This window comes from Marmota monax, unplaced genomic scaffold (genome assembly GCF_021218885.2).
Source record: "Marmota monax isolate L192 unplaced genomic scaffold, Marmota_monax_Labrador192_F-V1.1 WCK01_AAM20220418_F8-fsc00292, whole genome shotgun sequence".
Taxonomy (NCBI): domain Eukaryota; kingdom Metazoa; phylum Chordata; class Mammalia; order Rodentia; family Sciuridae; genus Marmota; species Marmota monax.
This window is the reverse complement of record NW_026692864.1, coordinates 45,440-65,466: the sequence shown is the minus strand read 5'-3', so window position 1 is coordinate 65,466 and position 20,027 is coordinate 45,440. Positions and strand designations below refer to the sequence as shown.

Below are 20,027 nucleotides of genomic sequence, written 5' to 3'. Positions count from 1 at the left end.
CTTTTCATTGCTGAGTACTAGTCTCATTATGAATGAACTAATTGGTTTATTCACCAGTTGATGGGAAATTGGTAGTTTCCAGTTTGTGGTAATTATGAATGTAATTGCAGCAGCATCTGCCTATAGTTTTTTAAAAATATTTTTTAGTGTTGATGGACCTTTATTTTATTCATTTATTTATATGTGGTGCTGAGAATTGAACCCAGTGCCTCATGCAAGTGAGGCAAGCACTCTACCACTGAGCCACAACCCCAGCCCCTGCCTATAGGTTTTTAATTAGATCTATGTCTTCATTTTTCCTGGGTAAATACCTAAGTGGCATTATTGATTTTTTTTTTTAAGTACTGGGGATTGAACCCAGGGATGTTTTACCTCTGTGCTACATTCCCTGTCCTTTTTTATATTTTCTTTTGAGACAGGATCTTTGCTAACTTGCCAAGGGCTTCACTAAGTTGCTGAGGCTGGCCTCCAATTTGTGATCTTCCTTCCTCAGCCTCCTGCTTCACTGGGATTACAGGCGTGCAGCATCACACCCAACTCGTGAGTTGCATAATAAATATATATTTAACTTTTTAAGAAACCACCAGACTATTTTCCAAAGAAGTATTTCCATTTTGCATTCCCACCAACAACGTATGAGAGAGTTCCAGTTGCTCCTCATCCTTGTCAGCATTTGATATTGTCAGTGTCCTTTTAAATCATTCCATTCAGTAATGTAGCATTATCTTATGGTTTCTATTTGCATATTCCTAACAACTGTGATTCAGAGTTTTTAATGTCACTCTGACCTGAACTGGGGTTGAGCAATTTGTAGAATGGATTATATATTTTTTAAGGCCCAATAAAAGAACTATTCATTCATTTTCTTGGAGTGATTAGAAAAGCCATTGGATCTGCCAAGAATTTTGTTTCAAACAAGGACAGCACACTGTGGAGGAAAGATAGAGTTACCCTGTGATTGTTCCCTGTCTAGCCTGCTTTTCTGGTGAACCCGCAACACCCCTGCCCCCTCCTCCCCACCTCTCCACCTGCTCCACCCTGCATTCACACCCCAGATGCTGACTTGATGGTACATTCCTTTTTACTGTGGGATTCCAGTTTAAGATAAATGTTACCTCCTTTTGAAGCATCCAGGACCTTCAGAGGCTTCTAGGCACAGCATTTAAGACAATGTTGTGGGAAAAGTGCAGCCTCTTTTGGAGCTGGGCTCTATTTGCTTTTTTTGGATTTATTCCTTATTAGCTCTGTGGCTTTGGGAAAACGACTGAACTGCTTTTAGCCTAGTTTTCCCAAGTGTAAAAGGGGGATGACAGTACCTACCTCAGGAGGTAGATATTTGTTGTTGTTGTTGTTAATAATTTGCCTCTATCGGATGCTTAGGTTGTCCTTGAGTAATTCTGCCCTCATTTCTTCCCAGCTGTTCGCTCTTCAGGGCAGGCTCTGTGCCTCGGGCTGCGTGTGCTCCCGTCCCTGACACGGTGTTGGTAAACACCAGCCGCCCAACACACTTGTTGAATTGAATGGGCCTCAAAGTATTCCAGGGAAGTCAGGTGGCCTGTGAGGGGTCCAGACCCACAGTGACCTCTGGCTCTCATGAAGCCGCGAAGTGTCTTTCCTGGGGCGGTGACACCTTCCAACAGAACCGAGGGCTAAGTCTGCAGCTTGTGCTCGGAGTAACTGCGGGTTTGTCTGGACACGTGGGTTTGACAGGTCAGAGAAAAGGGGACGAAGAGAAATAGTGATCAGAAAAAAAAAGGAAAAAGAATGAGAAAGACGGATTGAAAAGGAGGAAACTGTGGAGAGGGCCGACGGGAATGCGCCCCCAGCTTAGATAGAGAGTGAGGGTCAGGTTGGGGCGGAGGCGGGGGACGAGATTTGGGAGGTTTTCGGGTCCTGGGGACTGAGTGGCGGTGAGGGAGACGGAGCGGGGACAACGCTCGGACGCAGGGGGAAAGGCGCGGAGGTACCACCGGTCCGAGCTGGGCGGGTTCTGGCAGAGCCGGCAGCTGTGTGTAGACCCAGCGGCAGGTGCGAGGGGCGGAGCCAAGGGAGGGCGGGGCTGCGGGGCGGAGCCACGAGGGGCGGGGCCGACGCCAGGCGGCGGGCGGGGTGCGCGGCTCCGCTCCTGCGAGAACAGCAGGGCGGCGGAGCTGGAGCCGGAGCCCGAGCCGGAGCCCGAGTCGAAGCCCGGGCTAGAGTCGGAGCGGGGGTCGGGCCGAAGCGGGCTCCAGCGACATGGGATCCGCAGACTCCAAGCTGAACTTCCGGAAGGCGGTGATCCAGCTCACCACCAAGACGCAGGTGCGCTCCGGGGCCCCAGCCTCCCCATCCACCTGCTGGGCTGGGGGCTGGGCAGGGCCGGGGGCTGCGCGAACTTGGCTCCCGGGGAGATGGGGCGACAGGCTGGTCCAGAGGGTGACGCAGAGGACAGCGTGGGAGCGAGACCCCTTGGCCTGTACCGCAGGGCTCCATCCCCTGGCCCTAGCCCCCCACCTCAGTCTCCTCTCCCGGGAACACCTCTCTTCCCGCAGCTGCTGCTGCCACCTTAGGCTGACGTGTGCCTCTCCCCGAGCCGGCGATGCTGCTGTCTGCCCTCCTCGCCCGCCCCCCAGCGCTCTCAGCCTCGCATCGTCAGCCTATCCCCCCACTCCCACCCACCCATCCGCCGCTCTGCTTCCCTCCCTGCCCTTCGGTGCCCACGGGTCCCGGACGCACAACCCCGGCTGACTCAATGCAAACAAAGCCGGGCCCGCGCCCGCCTTGGGTCGCGAAAACAGCTGGTGCGCGGCAGCAGCGGCCTCGCTGGGCCCCGGTCGATGCCTGCGGCCAGGGAAGGCCCAGGTCTTCCTAGGAACACGCAAAGAGTGGTGGGCAGCGCGGCAGCCTGGCAAGGGGACCCGTCCTCAAGCATACAGAGCCCCAGTTTCACGGCAGTGGACCACTCCGGGGAGTCCTTCTTCAGGCTCTGTGGAGTGGATGGATGTTGCTGGAATCCTATGTTCTCTGTTTTGGGGATGGAGACGGGATTGTCCTTGGTCTGCTGTCAAGGGAGCTGAGGGTACCTTTCAGCCTAGTCAATACTTACACACTCTCCACTGAGTCCACAAGTGGCACAGGGGACCACCTCCTTGTCCCCAAAGCAAACCACCTGGCTTCAGCAAGGCTGCTGCCCTGCCCACCACTTCTCTCCTTGCCCCTTGAATCAGGCCATTCTAGCCAACGAGATGCCTAATCCTGACTCCCTAGGTCCCTCGCTTGCAAAGGCTCTGGATTTATTGCCATTGGGGGGGCACCCCCACCCTGCTATTCTCAGGGCTCTCTCTTGCTCTTGGCAATTAGAGTGGGGTAGAGAAAGCCATCTACTCACAGCGAGTCAATCACAGCCCCAGAGTCTGAACTTCTGCTCCCACACTCTCATCCCTGCGCTGGGAAGGTCAGGCGCTCAGCAAATGCCCAGGACCCATGGCGAGTCTCTAGCCCCAGCTGAGAGGCTCTTGATAAAAACCAGACCTGCTTCTCTCCATCCCCCTGGCTCCTGCCTGGTTCTGAAGCTTTGGGATGGGGCATTAGGTCTGTGACATGTAAGCCTTCCTCTCAGTGTGGGGCTGGGGGGTGGTTCCTGTGTTTACCCTCCTGGTGAGGAGTCACCTTGCTGCATGAATGTGGCTCAGCAGCTGGGTCCTTTGCCAGGCCAGCAGGGCGAGCTCACCAGGTCCCAAAGGATCTGCAGTGGTCTGGATTCCTACCTGTTCAGGTCCCCTCCTCCAAACACAGCCTTCCTCTATCTGTCCCTGGCTATAGCCTTGTGAGATTGTGCTGTTCTGTTTCCCAGCTGAGGACAGTGAGGTTTGGACTAGGACCTGGAGTAGACTGGAGACCAGCTGGGGCCTCCTTTGGGACAGCACTGGGGTTCTGCAGGTGGGAGAGGGTCTGGCTGTCTGGAGGAAGAGACCTCAGTGACCAAAGTCTTGGACCCTGCAGAGTGATCTTTTGGGGGCAGCCTGGGTGTGAGAACAAGCTCCCAAATAGTCAGCCTGGACTTTACTTACTCAGTGTTCCTGAGAGATTCAGTTGTCCACAGGATGATCTCTGATTTCAGGCTCTCAGACGCTGTGCTTTGGGTAGCAGACAAGTGGACCCAGCACCCTTTACTGTGGCCCAGGCCTGAGCTTGCTGCTGCTTGGCCTTCTCTGCCTTCCTGCTCTGCATCCTGTTTTCTTCCTGCTCCATCAGCCAGCCCTGGGCCAGGCCTGACCTTAGACCTGAGGGCCAGCAGCTTTGGCTTTGTTTCTTGATCCTTTCCTAGAGTAGGTAGGTCCCTGGAGGGTGGCGTCTCTCGACTTGAGACTCCCTCCAAGATCCTGCATGTTTGGGGATTCTCTGCTGCAGGCCAGAGGAGACCTAGTGGGGTGGGATGTGCATGTTCACACATGTGCACACAATGTACATATGAATGTTATGGTGACACAGGCTTTCAGGACAGGTCATACTTAGCAGGCTGGAGCACTATTTTCTATTAGTTTCTGCCCCCAACAAGAGACTGTCAAAAGCTATAGCTGGTCCTCTAGGCCTGAATGGGTGTCTGGCCTGATAGGGCACCTGGCAAACCAGATTAGGAATACCTGGTTTCTGGGTAGGGAAGTTCATTCTCTGTGCCCTTAGCATCAGGGGCCAGAGCAAAAATGCTTTTTCCAAAGAAAGCTTCCTGGAGTTGGGTGGAGGCTAGCTGGGATCACTGAGGTAGGAGCTCTCAGAAGCCCAAAGGGCTCCAGTGATCCTGGCTAATGCTGTAGTATCAGCCTGGTAGGGTCAGGAATGGTCACCAAATACCAATGTCTAAACTGCGATGGGACTAGGAGAGGAGGTCGAAGCTGAGGAAATGGGAGGCAGAACCTGTTCCTGAAGAGATCTTTCTTCTGTGTCTAGAAGGGGGCTTCCCTGGGCCTCCCCAGTCCCATCCTAAGTCTCTGCCTTCCTTTTGAATTCAGTTCTCAGATGATGCTTGCCTGATGAGCTAGGTCAGAGGTCATGTCTGCTTGATGTTCAACTGGACTCTTCCCCTTTAAGGGGGTAATGGCTACCTGGGAGGTGGGCAAAATGTCAGAGGTGGCAGCTTCCCAGAGGTGCTCCCAGATGGGGGAGAACCTAGGTTCTGGCCCCACGCCACTCTGGTCCCGGGCCATCTGGACAGGAGTGTCATGTTCCTATACCCCAGTTGCATATCTGAGAGCTGTTGGACTGGGGGCCTGAGGACCAGTGAACCCCAGCTCGAGGGCCCCTCCTTTGGCCTTTGTTCTTCTACCCACAGCTAACTTGCTCTACCAGTTCTGGGACTGAGTAGTGGCTATGTCAGGCCTGTCCTGAGGGCCAGAGCCACAAGTTACCTTATAGGTCCCTCGGGGTGGGGGTCTTTGTTCAGGCAGTGGACTAGGGTCTGTGTCAACCTTGGTGAGGCCTGCAACCCCAGCTCTGAGTTTGGGTAGACTCCCTGGCTGAAGGGGTTGCCAGGCCTGATTACAAATTCAGCTGAAAAAATGCTGTCTGAATACTGGCCCTATGCCTCAACTGCAAGGTCAGAGAAGTAGGGCTGGGGACTAAGGGCTCAAGGCAAGTGTGCCTGGACCCAAGTTGGGAACTGTGAAGAACAGGGGTGGGGGCAGGAGACTTGAAGAGGCTCCAGAGGACAGAATTATTTTTTTATTAAAAAAACTTATCTATATAAATATGTGTGTATATATATATATATATATATATATATATATATATTTATGTATATTAATTCTGATAACAAGAATAATGTGTGTAGAGTTCAGGTAGCCAGGCCATCAGGCTTTATGATCCCTGGGGTTTCTGAGAAGGGGGAAAAAAAAAAAAAAGGTTATGTTGATGGGATCAACCAGGGAAGGCATCTCGGAGGAGATGACCTTCAAAGGAGCCCAAATAGAGAGAGTCCTAGGCTCCCACAGATGAGCATGCAGAAGGAAAAAAGCAGGTGCTCAACCAAAAAATTATAAAACTTCCCAAGAGATTGTTGCCTTAACTAAAATCCTGCTACCTCATCTTCTAACCTTTTATTCATATGCAATTAAACATAAAATTATGATCATCCTATAGATAGTTTGATAACTTGTCTTTTAAAACAAAATGTTGTGCTATATTTTCCAGTAGTTAATATCTTTGAAAATGGCTGCATAACATTCCATTCTATGGATGTGCCTTAGATTTTTAAGTAGTCACCAACGAATGGCTATTTAGTTCCAACTATCTACTGTTTCCAACAATGACTGAAACATTGTTGTAATAACAGTAAATATCTTCATATGTCACATCTCCAATTATGTCCATGGGAGAGATTTCTAAAAGTGAAATTCATTATTCAAATTAGTTGCCTTGGTTGCCTGAGCGACGGTCTGCATGATTCAAGGAGCACGTGAGTCTAAGGCATATTGCTCTGATAGGGCCTGGGGGACTTTGGAGCAGTGTTGAAATGGGGGAAGTGTGCTAAGGAAAGGGACGCCTGGGTGATGGAAAAGACAAGAGCTATCAGGGTTATGTCCTAGGGTAACAGACACAGATGCAAGTGTGTGTGTGTTTGTGTAAATCTGTTTGCACGCATTATGTGTGTGCAAGCATGTGTAAGGCAGGTCTTGGCTGACTTTGGGCCAAGGTTTGGACTTGGTCCAGTGGGCATCAGGGAGCCCCCATAGGTCTCTGTGCTTTATTTAGCACATGGGTTGGGGACAGTGTCGAGACAGGATTGAAGGAGGTAAATTTGGAGGCAGGAGCCCTGGAGAGAGAACTGAACTGAGCGGGGGCACATGTGTGGGGTCATCAGTCCTAGATTTGGCACCTGGGGGGGCATGCTGAGAGAGAGGAGGCTGAGGGGGAGAGGAAATGGAGCACATGTCCCCACTGTCATGTTTCCATGGGTCTAGGACCTAGTGGTATGGCTGGGGATTGTGTCAGCTGGCCAGGACAGCATTCCCTGCCAGAGGAGGATGGGGACACAGGCAGGACACGCAGCCTGCTGGATGCAGTGGCCAGTTGATCCCTGGAGTGCACATTCTAAGCCTGGCTGTGCTGGCCAGGGCTGTGGTAGCTGATCCACGTCCATCAACCATTTGGGGAGACTCCCGGGCAACAGTTGGGATGGAGTAGGGGGCTGTGGCTTCACTCTTGGGATCTCTTCTGGCCACGATTTGGGTAAACTGTGTCCCCACTGGCGAGGGGTTGTATCAGTCTGGACACTGGACACTTCCACAGCCTGTGGAAGCCACGGATGACGCCTTTTGGGACCAGTTCTGGGCAGACACAGCCACCTCAGTGCAGGATGTCTTTGCGTTGGTGCCGGCGGCAGAGATCCGGGCTGTGCGGGAAGAGTCCCCCTCCAACCTGGCCACCCTGTGCTACAAGGTAAGGGCTGCCTGGCCCCACGTTGCCACTCCTGCCCTCCCCAGAGTGGCTGATGATGGCTCAGCCTGCAGTGGGAGAGGACAGGAACCCAGGACATCCCACCCCCAGGTCACGGTGCTCCTGAGGCTTCACTCAGTCCCCCTGCCCTGTGGCCCTCCCCTTGGGGAAAGTGAGTATGGCAGCCACAGTTTAGAGACCTCCGCCAAGCCTTGCCGAGCACTCTGCACAAGTCAGCTCACTCGCTCACCCTGTGAGGTGGCACTATTAGTGTCACAACTTTACAGATGAGGAGACTGAGGCCGAGACAGGTGTTGTCACTTACAAGGTCTTGGCCATCAGGTGGTGGCCCAAGCTCTGTTTCTCTGATGCTCTGGGCTGCTCTGACCCACACCCAGGTCCTCCCGGGCCGGCTGATCCCATCAGCAGAGATGGCCCTGCCCGGTGGGGCCTCTGACCCTCTGCAGTTGGGGTCCCCTCAACCTGGTCCCCACCCCACGTGCCCTGTGCTGCTCCCCACAGGCTGTGGAGAAGCTGGTGCAGGGAGCTGAGAGTGGCTGCCACTCGGAGAAGGAGAAGCAGGTTGTCCTAAACTGCAGCCGGCTGCTCACCCGCGTGCTGCCCTACATCTTCGAGGACCCCGACTGGAGGGGCTTCTTCTGGTCCACAGTGCCCGGGGCAGGACGAGGAGGGGTCTGTGGGCCTGGCCAGGGTGGCTGGGAGGTGACAGGGCACATTCCTCCAAACCTCTTCTGGCATTTGGAAGTGTGGGGGCGGGAGTGGGGGGTGCTGCTAAGGATGGGGGTCAGTGATGCCTCCTTGGGTCCTGGCCTCCTCTCCCGTGGGGGTCTCTGTCCCTATAACCTGGAGGATGAAGGCTGAGGAGGGGAGCTGAGAGCAGGGGTAACTGTGCAGAGGCAGGAGCAGGGAGCTGGGCCTTCAGAGGGCAGAGAGTGCCATGCTGTCATCTCCCCTTGCACCCTGGGTTCGTCTCCAGCTAAGGGCAGAGGGGTGAGGCCTCGTGATTCCCAGCAGGGCCGAGCCCTTGACCTGGCACCCCAGTCAGTGGGGAGGTTTCCTCTCCGTTCTTAGCCCCTTTCCCTGCTCTGCCTCCTGCCATGGGAGGTTTGGCATGAGCAGAAGTCTACTTCCTCTTCCTCCATCCCTCTGCCCTCGGGTGCCTGCAGGGACCCAGTTCCTGTCCCCCACCATCCCTCAAGCCTTGGGTCCCCCTCTCCTTGGCCAGCCACTACTGAGGCAGCCTGCCTTCCCAGCAGGGTGAGGAGGAGGATGAGAATGCCCGTCCCCTGGCCGAGTCCCTGCTCCTAGCCATCGCCGACCTGCTCTTCTGCCCAGACTTCACAGTCCAGAGCCACCGCAGGAGCACGGTGGTAAGGCCCCACCGCCATCCCCACAAGGGTGGGCTCTGGCCCTGGGTTGGGGCAGGGCCACGTAAAGTCCCCTTGGATAGGATGCAGTCAGCAGAGCTGGGGTGCTTCAGGAGAGCTGGACCGCCTGGTACGCACGTCCCGGCTGGGGGTGGTGGCTGGTATACTGGAGAGGAGCCAGCTGGTGCCTGGCCCTGCCCACTGCCTCTGGGCGGCTGTGCATAGGCCTCCATTGTCTTAGTGTGCACGAGGTGGGTAGGGGAGTAGGGACCCAGCAGGACTGGCCTTCTCATTTCCTGTGGTCCGTGGGCTTGACCTTGAGTGTTCCTTGCCTTCCCACCACTGGGGACACCTATCCCTGCCCCTCCCTCCCTTCCTGTCTCAAACTGTACCAAGCAAGTAAAAACAATCCATGTAAGTGTTTGAAAAGTAATTCTTAAGCCACCTAAGAACATCCATTTCCTCCCTGTACATTGGGACCCAGGGTGTTTTGAGGGTGTCTTTAGGAGGATTCAAGGGTTACTGCCCCTGGAATGGCAGGAAGCTTGGGTTAGACAGGTTCTGTCACATACCGCCATGCACCTTGTGACCTCCCACCCATTCTCTTTCTGTCCCTGTTCCCAGGACTCAGCAGAGGATGTCCACTCCCTGGACAGCTGTGAATACATCTGGGAGGCTGGTGTGGGCTTTGCCCACTCCCCGCAGCCTAACTACATCCACGACATGAACCGGTGAGCGAGGCTCAGGCAGGAGCCCTCGGCATAGCTGGAGCCTGGCTGGGCTCCCGCACAACTCAGAGACCCATGGGGTCTTCCAAGGAGACCCTCTCCACTTCCATCCAGCTGTGGCCTTACAGGAGTGTGGGGTCATTTGTTTTTATGGACCTGGGCAGGGGTTCCGGCCAGGGTGGGCAGCCCCCTCCTAGAGGGGATGGAGATCCTAAGGTGTCCTGTTCCCATCAACCATCCCCCAGGATGGAGCTGCTGAAACTGCTGCTGACGTGCTTCTCTGAGGCCATGTACCTGCCCCCAGCTTCAGAAGGTGGCAGTACCAACCCATGGGTTCAGTTCTTTTGTTCCACGGAGAACAGGTGAGGGACCCCTGGCTTTTCTTTCCAGTGTCTTCCTTGTTCCAGGCACCCCTGAACTGAGACCAGTTCCAGCCCCCAGTTCTTCTTTGAGGGGTAGATGCTGTCCCCTGGTGGTGGAGAACTGTAACTTAACCACACTTGATACCAATGCAGTTCAGTGTCTCCTTGGAGTGACTGGGACAGGAACTGGGGACCCCTGGCTGACCAGGTATCCAGGTCCTCCATGTACAGCTATGCTGTGCAGTGGGATGTGAATCGCATGTGCAGTTATAAGATCTAAGAAGTGAAAAAGAAACAGGTCAAATTAATTTTACTAATATATGTGATTTAATTCAAACTATTAAAAATATCAGCACTTAACATGCAATCAGTTGACAAAATTGAGGTGTTTTACATTCACTTTCTCAAGCTACTTTTTCAAAGTCCAGTGTGTAGTTTACACTTCCAGTGCTTCTCAATTCAGACCAGGCACATTCATTAGCTGCAAGTGGCTTGTGACTGCCCTGTGGGGACAGTGGGTGGGGACTTGGGGTGGGGTGATCTACCCTGATGTGTGAGGAAGCTAAGCCCACGTGGGGGCACTCTTGGACTACGGGGGCACTTTGGGGTATGTGTTGGTGTCACACAGCCACGTGGTAGGTTATTTGGTGCAGGTGGACATGCTCCAGCTGGGTACCTCCAGCTGTGCCCAGGCTGCACTGGCAGTGCAGGCATTGGTGCCCAAAGGCTGCTGGCTGGCCTTCTTGCTTCCAGGCTCTGACCCCTATGTAACATGGCACACCTCCTCTTTCGGGTTTTCCTGGCCTCCTGCCCCACTTTGCGGCTGACCCCCTTTCCCAGCCAGTCAAAGGCTGGCCAGAGTTTTCTTTCTCACACGCAGCCTTATCAGGCAAACTGCCACCTTTGTCACTCACTTAACCTCCCTGGGTCTCAGTTTCCTCACCTGTAAGATGAGGAGCTTGAACCCTGACATCAAACGAATCTGATTCAAGTCATTCCGTGGCCTGGAGCCAGGTGATGGGGCTGGGGCTCTGCTCCCCAGGGGGAAGCTCACCTTCTCCCTGGGCCTCTGGCCCCTTCTCTGAGCCTCATGGAGGGGTTCTGCCCACTGAGAAGCTAGGGGTTGAACATGCTTCCCTACAGGAAGTCCTTCACCAGTGGCCCTCACGCTCTGGGAGACAGATCCCTCTGTCCTCAGCCAAGCTTGGCCCAGGTCAGAGCTGGAGGTGGGCATAGCTGAACAGGGCCTTTCCCACTCAGAGGGACAAGCTCGTGGCTGTGCTCCCTGGCTGCCAGCCTGGAACCTGACCCTGGCGCTTATTGAGTGAGGTGGCCCTGGGGGTGGCTGGAGTGCTGGCCTGAGGGGTGGCCTGCAGCCCTGCCCTCTCTCCCTCGCAGACACGCACTGCCTCTCTTCACCTCCCTCCTCAACACCGTGTGTGCCTATGACCCCGTGGGCTACGGGATCCCCTACAACCACCTGCTCTTCTCCGACTACCGGGAGCCCCTGGTGGAGGAGGCTGCCCAGGTGCTCATTGTCACCTTGGACCACGACAGCGCCACCAGCACCAGCCCCACTGTGGATGGCACCACCACAGGCACTGCCATGGACGATGCCGACGTAAGGCTGACGGGGAGAGGGTTGCTGCCCTGCTGGGGCTGTGGGCAGAGGCCCTGGGCAACAGACACCCAGGAGGCACCTTGAGGTGTGCCTTAGGAGGGACACTGCTGTTGCCACCCAGGCTGGGGTAAGGACCAGCTCACCATGGACTTCACTCTTGACAGCCTCCAGGGCCCGAGAACCTGTTTGTGAACTACCTGTCCCGCATCCACCGGGAGGAGGTGAGTCACACCCTGCCCTTGGATTCCTACTGTGCATCTCCCACAATCACTTTGGCTTTGTTGGGGGTGGAGGGAGTACTGGCCCCTGTACAAAGGAACCATGGTCTCTGCAAACTTGTGCCACCCCCAGGTTAAATAGTGAGGATGGGACTTTGGGGGTTTCCAGTTGTAGGAAGAGCCAGTGGCCTCAACTGGGTGGGAGTAACTGGGAAGGCTTCCAGGAGGAGGTGGCTCTCAGGTAGTTTCCGAGGTGGGGGACATGACGGTGAACAGTGAACTTAAAGACCAGGCAGACCGGAGTGCGTGTGTCTTGTGTCCATGGGGATGTGCTTATGCTCCCAGAGCCCTGACTTCTGCCACTGGATGAGACCCATAGCTGTCTCCACTTGTGAGGATAAAAGCAGAGACAGCCCAGCTTTTGGTGGGTGCTCTGAAAACCCCATATGCTCTTCGTGTGATGGGGTGACAGGAAGGGATATTTGGGAAGCAGTGTGGAATGATGGCACCTGTCAACAAGCCCACCTGGAGGATCGCAAGTTCAAGACCAGTCTTGGCAACTTAGCAAGACCCCGTATCAAAGTGATAAAAATTAAATAAAAAGGGCTGGGGATGAAGCTCAGTGGTAGAGTGCCCCTGGGTTTAATCCCTAGCAGCACAAAAACAAAAACAAAGTCCAGGTGGGCAGGGACCTCGTTTAGGGTGTGCGTGTGGGGTCACCAGGAGCAGCAGTCTGTTTAGAGGGCGGGTAACCTGGGAACAGGGGAGCCTGTGGTCTGCCGAGGGTGGGGCAGAGGCTCAGCTTCCTGAGGGGTCCACCCTTAGACCCTATTGATAATGTCAGAAACTGGGTCCCTTAAGCTCTGGGGGTTGGATGGGATGTAGGAAAGTGACAAAGCATTGGGGGGGGGGCGCCTGGACAGGAAGCCAACGCCAGGAGGAGCCAGACTCCACAGACCCCTGCTCCCTCCCTCCCAGGACTTTCAGTTCATTCTCAAGGGCATAGCCCGGCTGCTGTCCAACCCCCTGCTCCAGACCTACCTGCCCAACTCCACCAAGAAGATCCAGTTCCACCAAGAGCTGCTGGTCCTCTTCTGGAAGCTCTGTGACTTCAACAAGGTGGGCAGATGGAGAGGGAATGGAGACCTATAGAAGGGGCTCATGGGCTCAGGCTGTGTCCATTTATCCCAAGGACAGAGAGAGCTTTGGGGTCTCTCTAACCTGGAGGAGGAGATGGGGTACAGTGGCTCCTTCCACTGACCCAGCCTGCCTGTTTCCTCACTTGCTCCAGAAATTTCTCTTCTTTGTGCTGAAGAGCAGTGATGTGCTGGACATCCTGGTTCCCATCCTCTACTTCCTCAATGATGCACGAGCAGATCAGTGTAAGATGGGGTGGGCATGAGGTACTGGGGGTTCCTGCAGATGGGTGGGGTCCTGCCAGTCTGTCCTGCCTCCCAGGAGCTCAGGTCTGGCGTCCTGACCTCCCAGGAGGGATTCCCTCCACCCCCCAAGATGCACCCCTGTCCTGGGCTCCCCACCACCACCCTGTGTGACCTCTGTGCCGCGTGCTGCAGCTCGGGTGGGCCTGATGCACATCGGCGTCTTCATCCTGCTGCTCCTGAGTGGGGAGCGGAACTTCGGGGTGCGGCTGAACAAGCCCTACTCAGTGCGTGTGCCCATGGACATACCTGTCTTCACTGGCACCCACGCAGACCTGCTCATTGTGGTGAGGGCTGGGCGCATGGGAGTGATGTCCTCTTAGTGAGTCTGGGGGTGGCGGGCACCCCATGATGCCCCTCTCTGTCCCTGCACAGGTATTCCACAAGATCGTCACCAGCGGCCACCAGAGGCTGCAGCCCCTCTTTGACTGCCTCCTCACCATCGTGGTCAATGGTAAGGGCCTGAGCCCGCCTTCCCCAGGCCCACCACCAGGTGGCGCCAGGCCACAGGCCATGTCTCCCTGCTCCAACTTGCTCCATCCCATAGAAACAATGCAAGCCACTTGTGTACTGTGAAATGTTCTAGGACTATATTAAAAAAACACAAAAGGCACAGGTGACAGAAGATTTATGATGTATTTACCTAAGCCACCATAACCAGAATACCATCATCTCAACATGTGACCGACACAAAAATTATTAATGAGGTCTTTTACATTCTGTCCTACACCTAGTCTTCAAAATCTTGTGGTCCACGCATATGGCACATCTCAGGACTAGCTGTATTTCAAGTGCTTAATGTCCACATGTGGCTCATGGCTACTGTATTGGACAGGGAAGATTTGGGGTCATAGTGAGGAATGTCAAAGCCACCTCTTCTCTGCCTTTACCCTGCCCACCTGCAAGGACAAGAGTGAGCAGAATGGGAAAGGAGGTGGGGAGGCCTCAGGCTGGCTGGGCCCATCCAGGTGGGTGGCTGTGGGCTGGCACAGAAGGGTTTCAGTGTAGGTGTCAGGGAGAGGATGGTGGTGGCCGGCAGTGGCTGGCTTGTCTGTGGTCAGGTTTGGCCCTCAGGGTAGGTGGGTGGTATAGGATCCAGGGATGCCTTTGGCTGGGCTGTGGGCTCTAGGGCCAGGACTGTCTTCAGGTAACTCATGCACATATTGGCTGCATCCCACAAATCTTACCTGGGTGCCAGCTAGGTGTGGCATAGGTGAACAAGATAGCGCCCACCCCTGTCCTCTGAGCCCTCAGCCTGGTGAGGGAGAAAGATGTGAGACGAGAGACACACAGATCAAGTTGTGTGCACGGACCCAACTACATGAGGGCTTTATCCCCCCTCACAAAGCTGTGCTAAAAGATACATATTAAGGATAACAGCAGCTTGGCATTCTAGAAAGACCCAAAAGCCCTGAGTTTGTATCCCTTCCTGCCCTATCATTGTATTACTGGGGAACTCGGACCAAGTTTATAAGCCTCCCTGAACTTCAGTTTCCTCGTCTGTACAATGGGGACAATCTTGTCCGTGCCTTGCCTGCAGGAGGTATGGCCAGAGTGAACTTGACCTCTACAGGCTCTGTCTCCCTGACTTTGTAGGGAACTTCACAGGCAGGAGCAGGATGGATTGGGAGTAGGAGCATGTGCTTCCCCCCAGGCCTGGGATGCCTAAGGGTGGTGGTGGGGGGCCCAGGAGTGAGCTGGCCTCTCTTGCAGTGTCGCCCTACCTCAAGAGCCTGTCCATGGTGACTGCCAACAAGCTGCTGCACCTGCTGGAGGCCTTCTCCACCACCTGGTTCCTCTTTTCGGCTGCACAGAACCACCACCTGGTCTTCTTCCTTCTAGAGGTCTTCAACAACATCATCCAGTACCAGTTTGATGGTGAGGCTCTGGCCCAACCCCCTGGCCTGACCTCTGGGGCAGGGATAAGGATGGCCAGTGGGTGAGGCTGTCTTTCTGCCTAAGGAGGGCCGATACAGTGGGGAATGAAGGTGTGCTTCCCGCCAGGTGTGGTGGCACACACCTGTCATCCCAGTGGCTCGGGAGGCCGAGGCAAGAGAATTGCAAGTTCAAAGCCAGGCTCAGGATCTTATTGAGGCCCTAAGCAACTCTGAGAGACCGTGTCTCTAAATTAAAAACTAAAAAAATGAAGGGCTGAAGATGTGGCTCAGTGGTTAAGTGTTCCTGAGTTTAATTAAAAAAAAAAAAAAAGATGTGCTTCCTGCCCATGTGGCTCAGCTGGAGAGGAAGGCACAGAGGAGGCTTTAAATATGTGACCCCCCCGACCTGGGTCAAACGGTTCCTCTGAAATTGGATAGCAGGGAGACGAGTGGTAAGACCCTGATAGCTGTCCCAGCAGCTGTCCTGCCCAGTGTCACAGATGCCCCGCTGCCAGGTGTAAATTCAGGGTTTGCCTCTCACTAGCTTTGTGACTAGACACGGTACTCCACTTCTCAAGGCCTCAGTGGCCTTATCTATAAGATGGTCACAACATAGCACTGAAGTCCCTGTTGCAGAGGGTGTTGGCACAGAAAGCTCCCACAGGTAGCTCTTGGCACAATGTCTGGCAATTCACATATTAGCAATAATTCTTATTATTTCCAAAATAAGTAAAGTTTGCACTGATCTGTGAAGGACGAGTGGGAGGCATTATGGAGGGAGGGTGACCTATAGAGAGGCCCTGGGATGGATGCAGAGCTCAAAGCAGAGCGTGGTATGAGGCAGGGCTGGTTGGGGGGCTACTGAGGCTCTGGAAAGCACTTTCCCCCATGGGGGAACTTGAATGGGAATGGGGGACCCCATCCTCCTGGGCTCCCTGGTTCAGGGAACACTTCAGAATATTCAACAGCTGGCTTGGTGTGGGCAGTGGGGCCCACCCCACTTTGCCAGGGACCTCCCCTTTAGTGCTGGGTCTTGAGAAGGGATGTGGGGAGCTCAGTCTGGAAGCCGTTTTCCCACAGTGTAACATCTGGCCCACACAGCTGGACCTGGCCCCCTCTCTTGGGCTCCCAGGACCATCTCCTGCTGCTGGGGAAGACACCCTCTTGTCCTGCAAACCCCGCCCCCACCCCCAAGCTGGCAGATTGGGTCGGGGAGGGCAACCGGCAGCCCTAAGACCAGGCGCTGCTGCCCACAGGCAACTCCAACCTGGTCTACGCCATCATCCGCAAGCGCAGTGTCTTCCACCAGCTGGCCAACCTGCCCACTGACCTGCCCGCCATCCACAAGGCCCTGCAACGGCGACGGCGGACCCTGGAGCCCTTGTCCCGCACAGGTTCCCAGGAGGGTGCCTCCATGGAGGGTTCCCGCCCTGCTGCCCCTGCAGAGCCGGGCACCCTCAAGACCAGCCTGGTGGCCACCCCAGGTTCGTCACCGGCAAGTGGGAGAGGGTGTGGCTACTGGCATGGTTGGGGGATGGGCGTGATCTCTGGGGTGTCACCCCATCCTGGCAAAGGGCATGGCCCTGCCGGGAACTACAAGGTGGAGAAGGGGAACAGCAATGAGGGTGGAGGCACAGAGTTGGCCCCTGGAGGGTGGCCTGGTGGCTGCGGGGCTTCTGGGATGGGAGTGGGCTCTGGGAGGGGGGGGCACGGGGCTGGGACCAGGGGAGATCAGACGCAGTGCCTCTACAGCATGTGGAGGACAAGGAGCTACCTGGGCCAGGCCAGAAGGAGCATGTGGCAGGGGCCTTCACTCTCTCCTGTGTCCCCCCTGTGCCCCACTCAGGCATAGACAAGCTGACAGAGAAGTCCCAGGTGTCAGAGGATGGCACCTTGCGGTCCCTGGAGCCTGAGCCCCAGCAGAGCTTGGCAGAAGGCAGCCCAGCCAAGGGGGTGGGTAAGGGGGCAACAGGGACACGGGAGGCAGGTGAGGCTGGGTGTTGCCTTCCTCCCTGGCCTCTGTGGCATGGGCTGGGCCAGGGCACTCTGGGGTCACCTGTAGCAAGTGTCATGCCTAGGGCATCGGGGTTGGCACTGATGACTCGGGGGGTGCCATCACAGACCCCTCCCTTGTTTACTGGTCACAGTAAAGCCCTGGCTGTCAGCCTTCTCATCCATCAGCCTTATCTGAGGCTGGCCTTTACCCGTCCTGTCCCATCAGCCTCTAGTCCTAAACCTGTCACCAAGCTGGGTTGGGCCTGGGGCCCAGAGCAAAGGGTGCTGGGCTGGGCCTACCCTTCCTTTGGAAGCAAGTCCCCACGAGGTCTAGGGGAGAGACCTCATTGCCCTGTGCCCCTGCCCCGTATCCGCTTCCTTGCCCCTCACTTCCATTCCTCCCTGGGCACCAGGAGTCCAGCCAGGCATGGAGGGAGCAGCGTCGACTGTCCAGCCCATCAGCCAGTGGCCAGTGGAGCCCGACGTCAGATTGGGTGAGGGGCCTCGCGCTGGAGGAGCAGGGATGGTGTGTGGGCAGGTGGCCCTGTGGGAGCTGAGTCAGGGGTCCCCTGATTCTAGGGACAGCTCAGTACAGATGGAGATGAAAATGTATCCAAACGTGCCTCTGGCATGGGAGCTGGGCTCTGGCTCCGGGTCAGTCCTTCCAGCTGGTGACCTTCCTCGTGTGTGGCCTCTCTTGGCTCAGCTTCCCCTGTCTACACTGTCGGCCGAGTCCCCAGCAGGATCAGGTTCCACTTTTGTGCTGACTGTCTGAATAAATCACCCTCTGATTTCCTCCCCTGGATCACTTCCCACTCACATTCCCACTGAAGGCAGAGCCATGGGATAATAAATGTCCTCCCTGCTCCCACCATTGCCAGGGTTAAAGGAGACAGTCTCCTGAAAGGCACACACACAGCCACCAGCCGGTGGGACTGCTTAACATCCAAAAGGCTCTTCCCCTTAGTGAGAGTCCCTGTTCATGGTCCCTGCTGGGTGTAGGCCATGGCCTGCTGGGAGAGAACCCCTGGCTCCGGGTCCCCAGCCCCAGAGCTCTGTCCCTGCCCCAGGTCCTCTCCTGGAAGTCGAAGCTGCCCTTGCAGACCATCATGCGGCTGCTGCAGGTGCTGGTCCCTCAGGTGGAGAAGATCTGCATTGACAAGTGAGAGCCTGGGCAGGCTCAGGGGCTCGGGCAGGTGGGCTTTGGCAAGGGGCCAGCCCAGGTTTGGGTGGAGGGGTGACAGGGACTGTGGGCCTCAGAGGTCCAGGGTGAGCTCCAAGCCCTGCTAGTCCACTTGAGCATGCTGGAGACCCCCTTCTCCCTGTAGGGGCCTGACGGACGAGTCAGAGATCCTGCGGTTCCTGCAGCACGGCACCCTGGTGGGACTGCTGCCCGTGCCCCACCCCATCCTCATCCGCAAGTACCAGGCCAACTCGGGCACCGCCATGTGGTTCCGCACCTACATGTGGGGTGTCATCTACCTGAGGTGGGCCCTGCTTACTATCCTGGGTGGGTCTGGGGTCCACCAGAGAGCCTGTCCAGCAGGGCTCAGCAGGGACCTTGGCTCCGGGTCTCCCCATCCACAGAGGGGTTAATGTCAAGACAGTCAATCATGGTGGTCTTTCCTGGTTGAGGGTTGGACCCCCTGTCCAGGGGGGACATCACGAAGAGAGTTTGGTTTGGGCTGGCTGTCACCTTGCATCTCCCTTCCTTGTGAAGGTGACAGCCCACTTCCTCTGCAGGAATGTGGACCCACCCATCTGGTATGACACCGATGTGAAGCTCTTTGAGATCCAGCGGGTGTGAGGATGGAGGCCTGCAGAGAAATGGAGTGGGGGCCCCTGGTCCCTATTGCTCCCCCTGCCCCGGTCTTCTGAGCTTTAAATGACCACCACCATGGCCTGGGGTGGGCAGAGTGGCCAGGTCCTCCTGGGTGGCAGGCCCCGGGGCTCCTAATGCCTGGGGAGGATGGAGCCCAGTTCTAACCCCCTTCTCCCCAGACGGGCCTCCTAGGAGCCTCGTGCCTCTGTGACTACAGGTCCTGCCAGAGCTCCCTCCCTGTTCTGGCTCCCTCTTCAAGACACATTTCTGTGCTGACCCCTCAGTGCCTGCACACTCCTGTGCTGCCCCACAGGTCACTGTGCCCTGATGGGTTTGCCCAAGGAGCCGTGGGCTGTCCTGAGGCACCTGGGCAGGTCTAGGGGAACCCTCCTGGCCTTCTACCCTGAAACCACTTGTTCTAGGTCGGATCTCTGCCAGGGCCCACAGGAAAATGGAGTGTGACCAGGCTGTTGGCTGAGGGGGCTGGGGGCTGGCCGACTACAGAGCCAGACTGGGGGCTCTTGAGGGTTTTAGGGGTTTGGAGTGGGGTATTGAGGGTCCCCTTAATATTCCCTGGGTCAGTGGATACAGCCTTGCTGTTGGGCAGGACCAGGGGGCAGTTGTCAACCCTACCTGCCCCACCCACTGTGTGGAGGATGGGGGTGCCACCACTCCAGCGGCCCCCGCTCGGGCCTCTGGGTCTCCCTCGCCCCACCTGGTCAGTACAATCTTTGCTCTGTACAATCGGCCACTTTACACAATAAAACCTCCCTCTCTAGCCTCTGCCTCTGTGCTTGGAATGGGGGTAGGCGCCAGACTGTGGCCCTTATCTTCAGGGCAGCTGGGGACTCTGTACCCCAGAGTCCGTCCCCTGAGGGTTCTTAACAATGACTAGGAACTGGCATTTGTCATTTCGAGTGGGAAAGTAGGATTGGGCCCTGTCAAGTAGGTTTAGGCCCTTGACTGTGGCTACCCAGAGAAAAGCCCACACAGGAGAGGCTGAGGGCCTGATTCTCAGCCCCGTGGGTGGCCCCAGGAAGTGTTGGGGGGCCCTGGGGCATTGTTTGCTGGTGCCTCACTTCCGGGGAGTGGGAACCCAGGGGAGGGTTGAGCCTCTGGGCCTCTCCCTGGGCACAGCCGGCTGTTTGCACTGGGCTCAGGGAGATG

At 56.1% G+C, this 20,027-nt stretch overlaps 1 protein-coding gene and 1 long non-coding RNA gene across 4 annotated transcripts; one reads left to right on the top strand and one right to left on the bottom strand.

Annotated features, from left to right (window-relative positions):
- Nucleotides 1–545: 545 nt before the first annotated feature.
- On the bottom strand, nucleotides 546–2,162 carry LOC131424378 (uncharacterized). Its single transcript, XR_009227254.1, has 2 exons — nucleotides 1,321–2,162; nucleotides 546–928 (listed from the first exon to the last, which is right to left on the bottom strand). It is a non-coding gene; the product is annotated as an uncharacterized LOC131424378 (long non-coding RNA).
- On the top strand, nucleotides 2,162–19,638 carry Hid1 (HID1 domain containing). 3 transcript variants are annotated; one of them, XM_046449604.2, is made up of 19 exons: nucleotides 2,162–2,301; nucleotides 7,264–7,413; nucleotides 7,933–8,103; nucleotides 8,688–8,801; nucleotides 9,423–9,529; nucleotides 9,772–9,888; nucleotides 11,287–11,509; nucleotides 11,674–11,730; nucleotides 12,706–12,846; nucleotides 13,019–13,109; nucleotides 13,302–13,453; nucleotides 13,542–13,620; nucleotides 14,880–15,044; nucleotides 16,300–16,527; nucleotides 16,890–16,996; nucleotides 17,452–17,532; nucleotides 18,109–18,200; nucleotides 18,367–18,525; nucleotides 18,782–19,638. In XM_046449604.2, the coding sequence occupies exons 1-19, from the start codon at nucleotides 2,236–2,238 to the stop codon at nucleotides 18,843–18,845; spliced, it is 2,364 nt and encodes a 787-aa protein (XP_046305560.1). In that variant the 5' UTR covers nucleotides 2,162–2,235; the 3' UTR covers nucleotides 18,846–19,638. The 3 variants fall into 3 exon arrangements, with proteins under 3 accessions (XP_046305560.1, XP_046305559.1, XP_046305561.1); XM_046449603.2 differs by having other exon boundaries at nucleotides 8,685–8,801; XM_046449605.2 differs by lacking the exon at nucleotides 18,782–19,638 and having other exon boundaries at nucleotides 8,685–8,801; nucleotides 18,109–18,234; nucleotides 18,367–18,503.
- The last annotated feature ends 389 nt before the right edge of the window (nucleotides 19,639–20,027 follow it).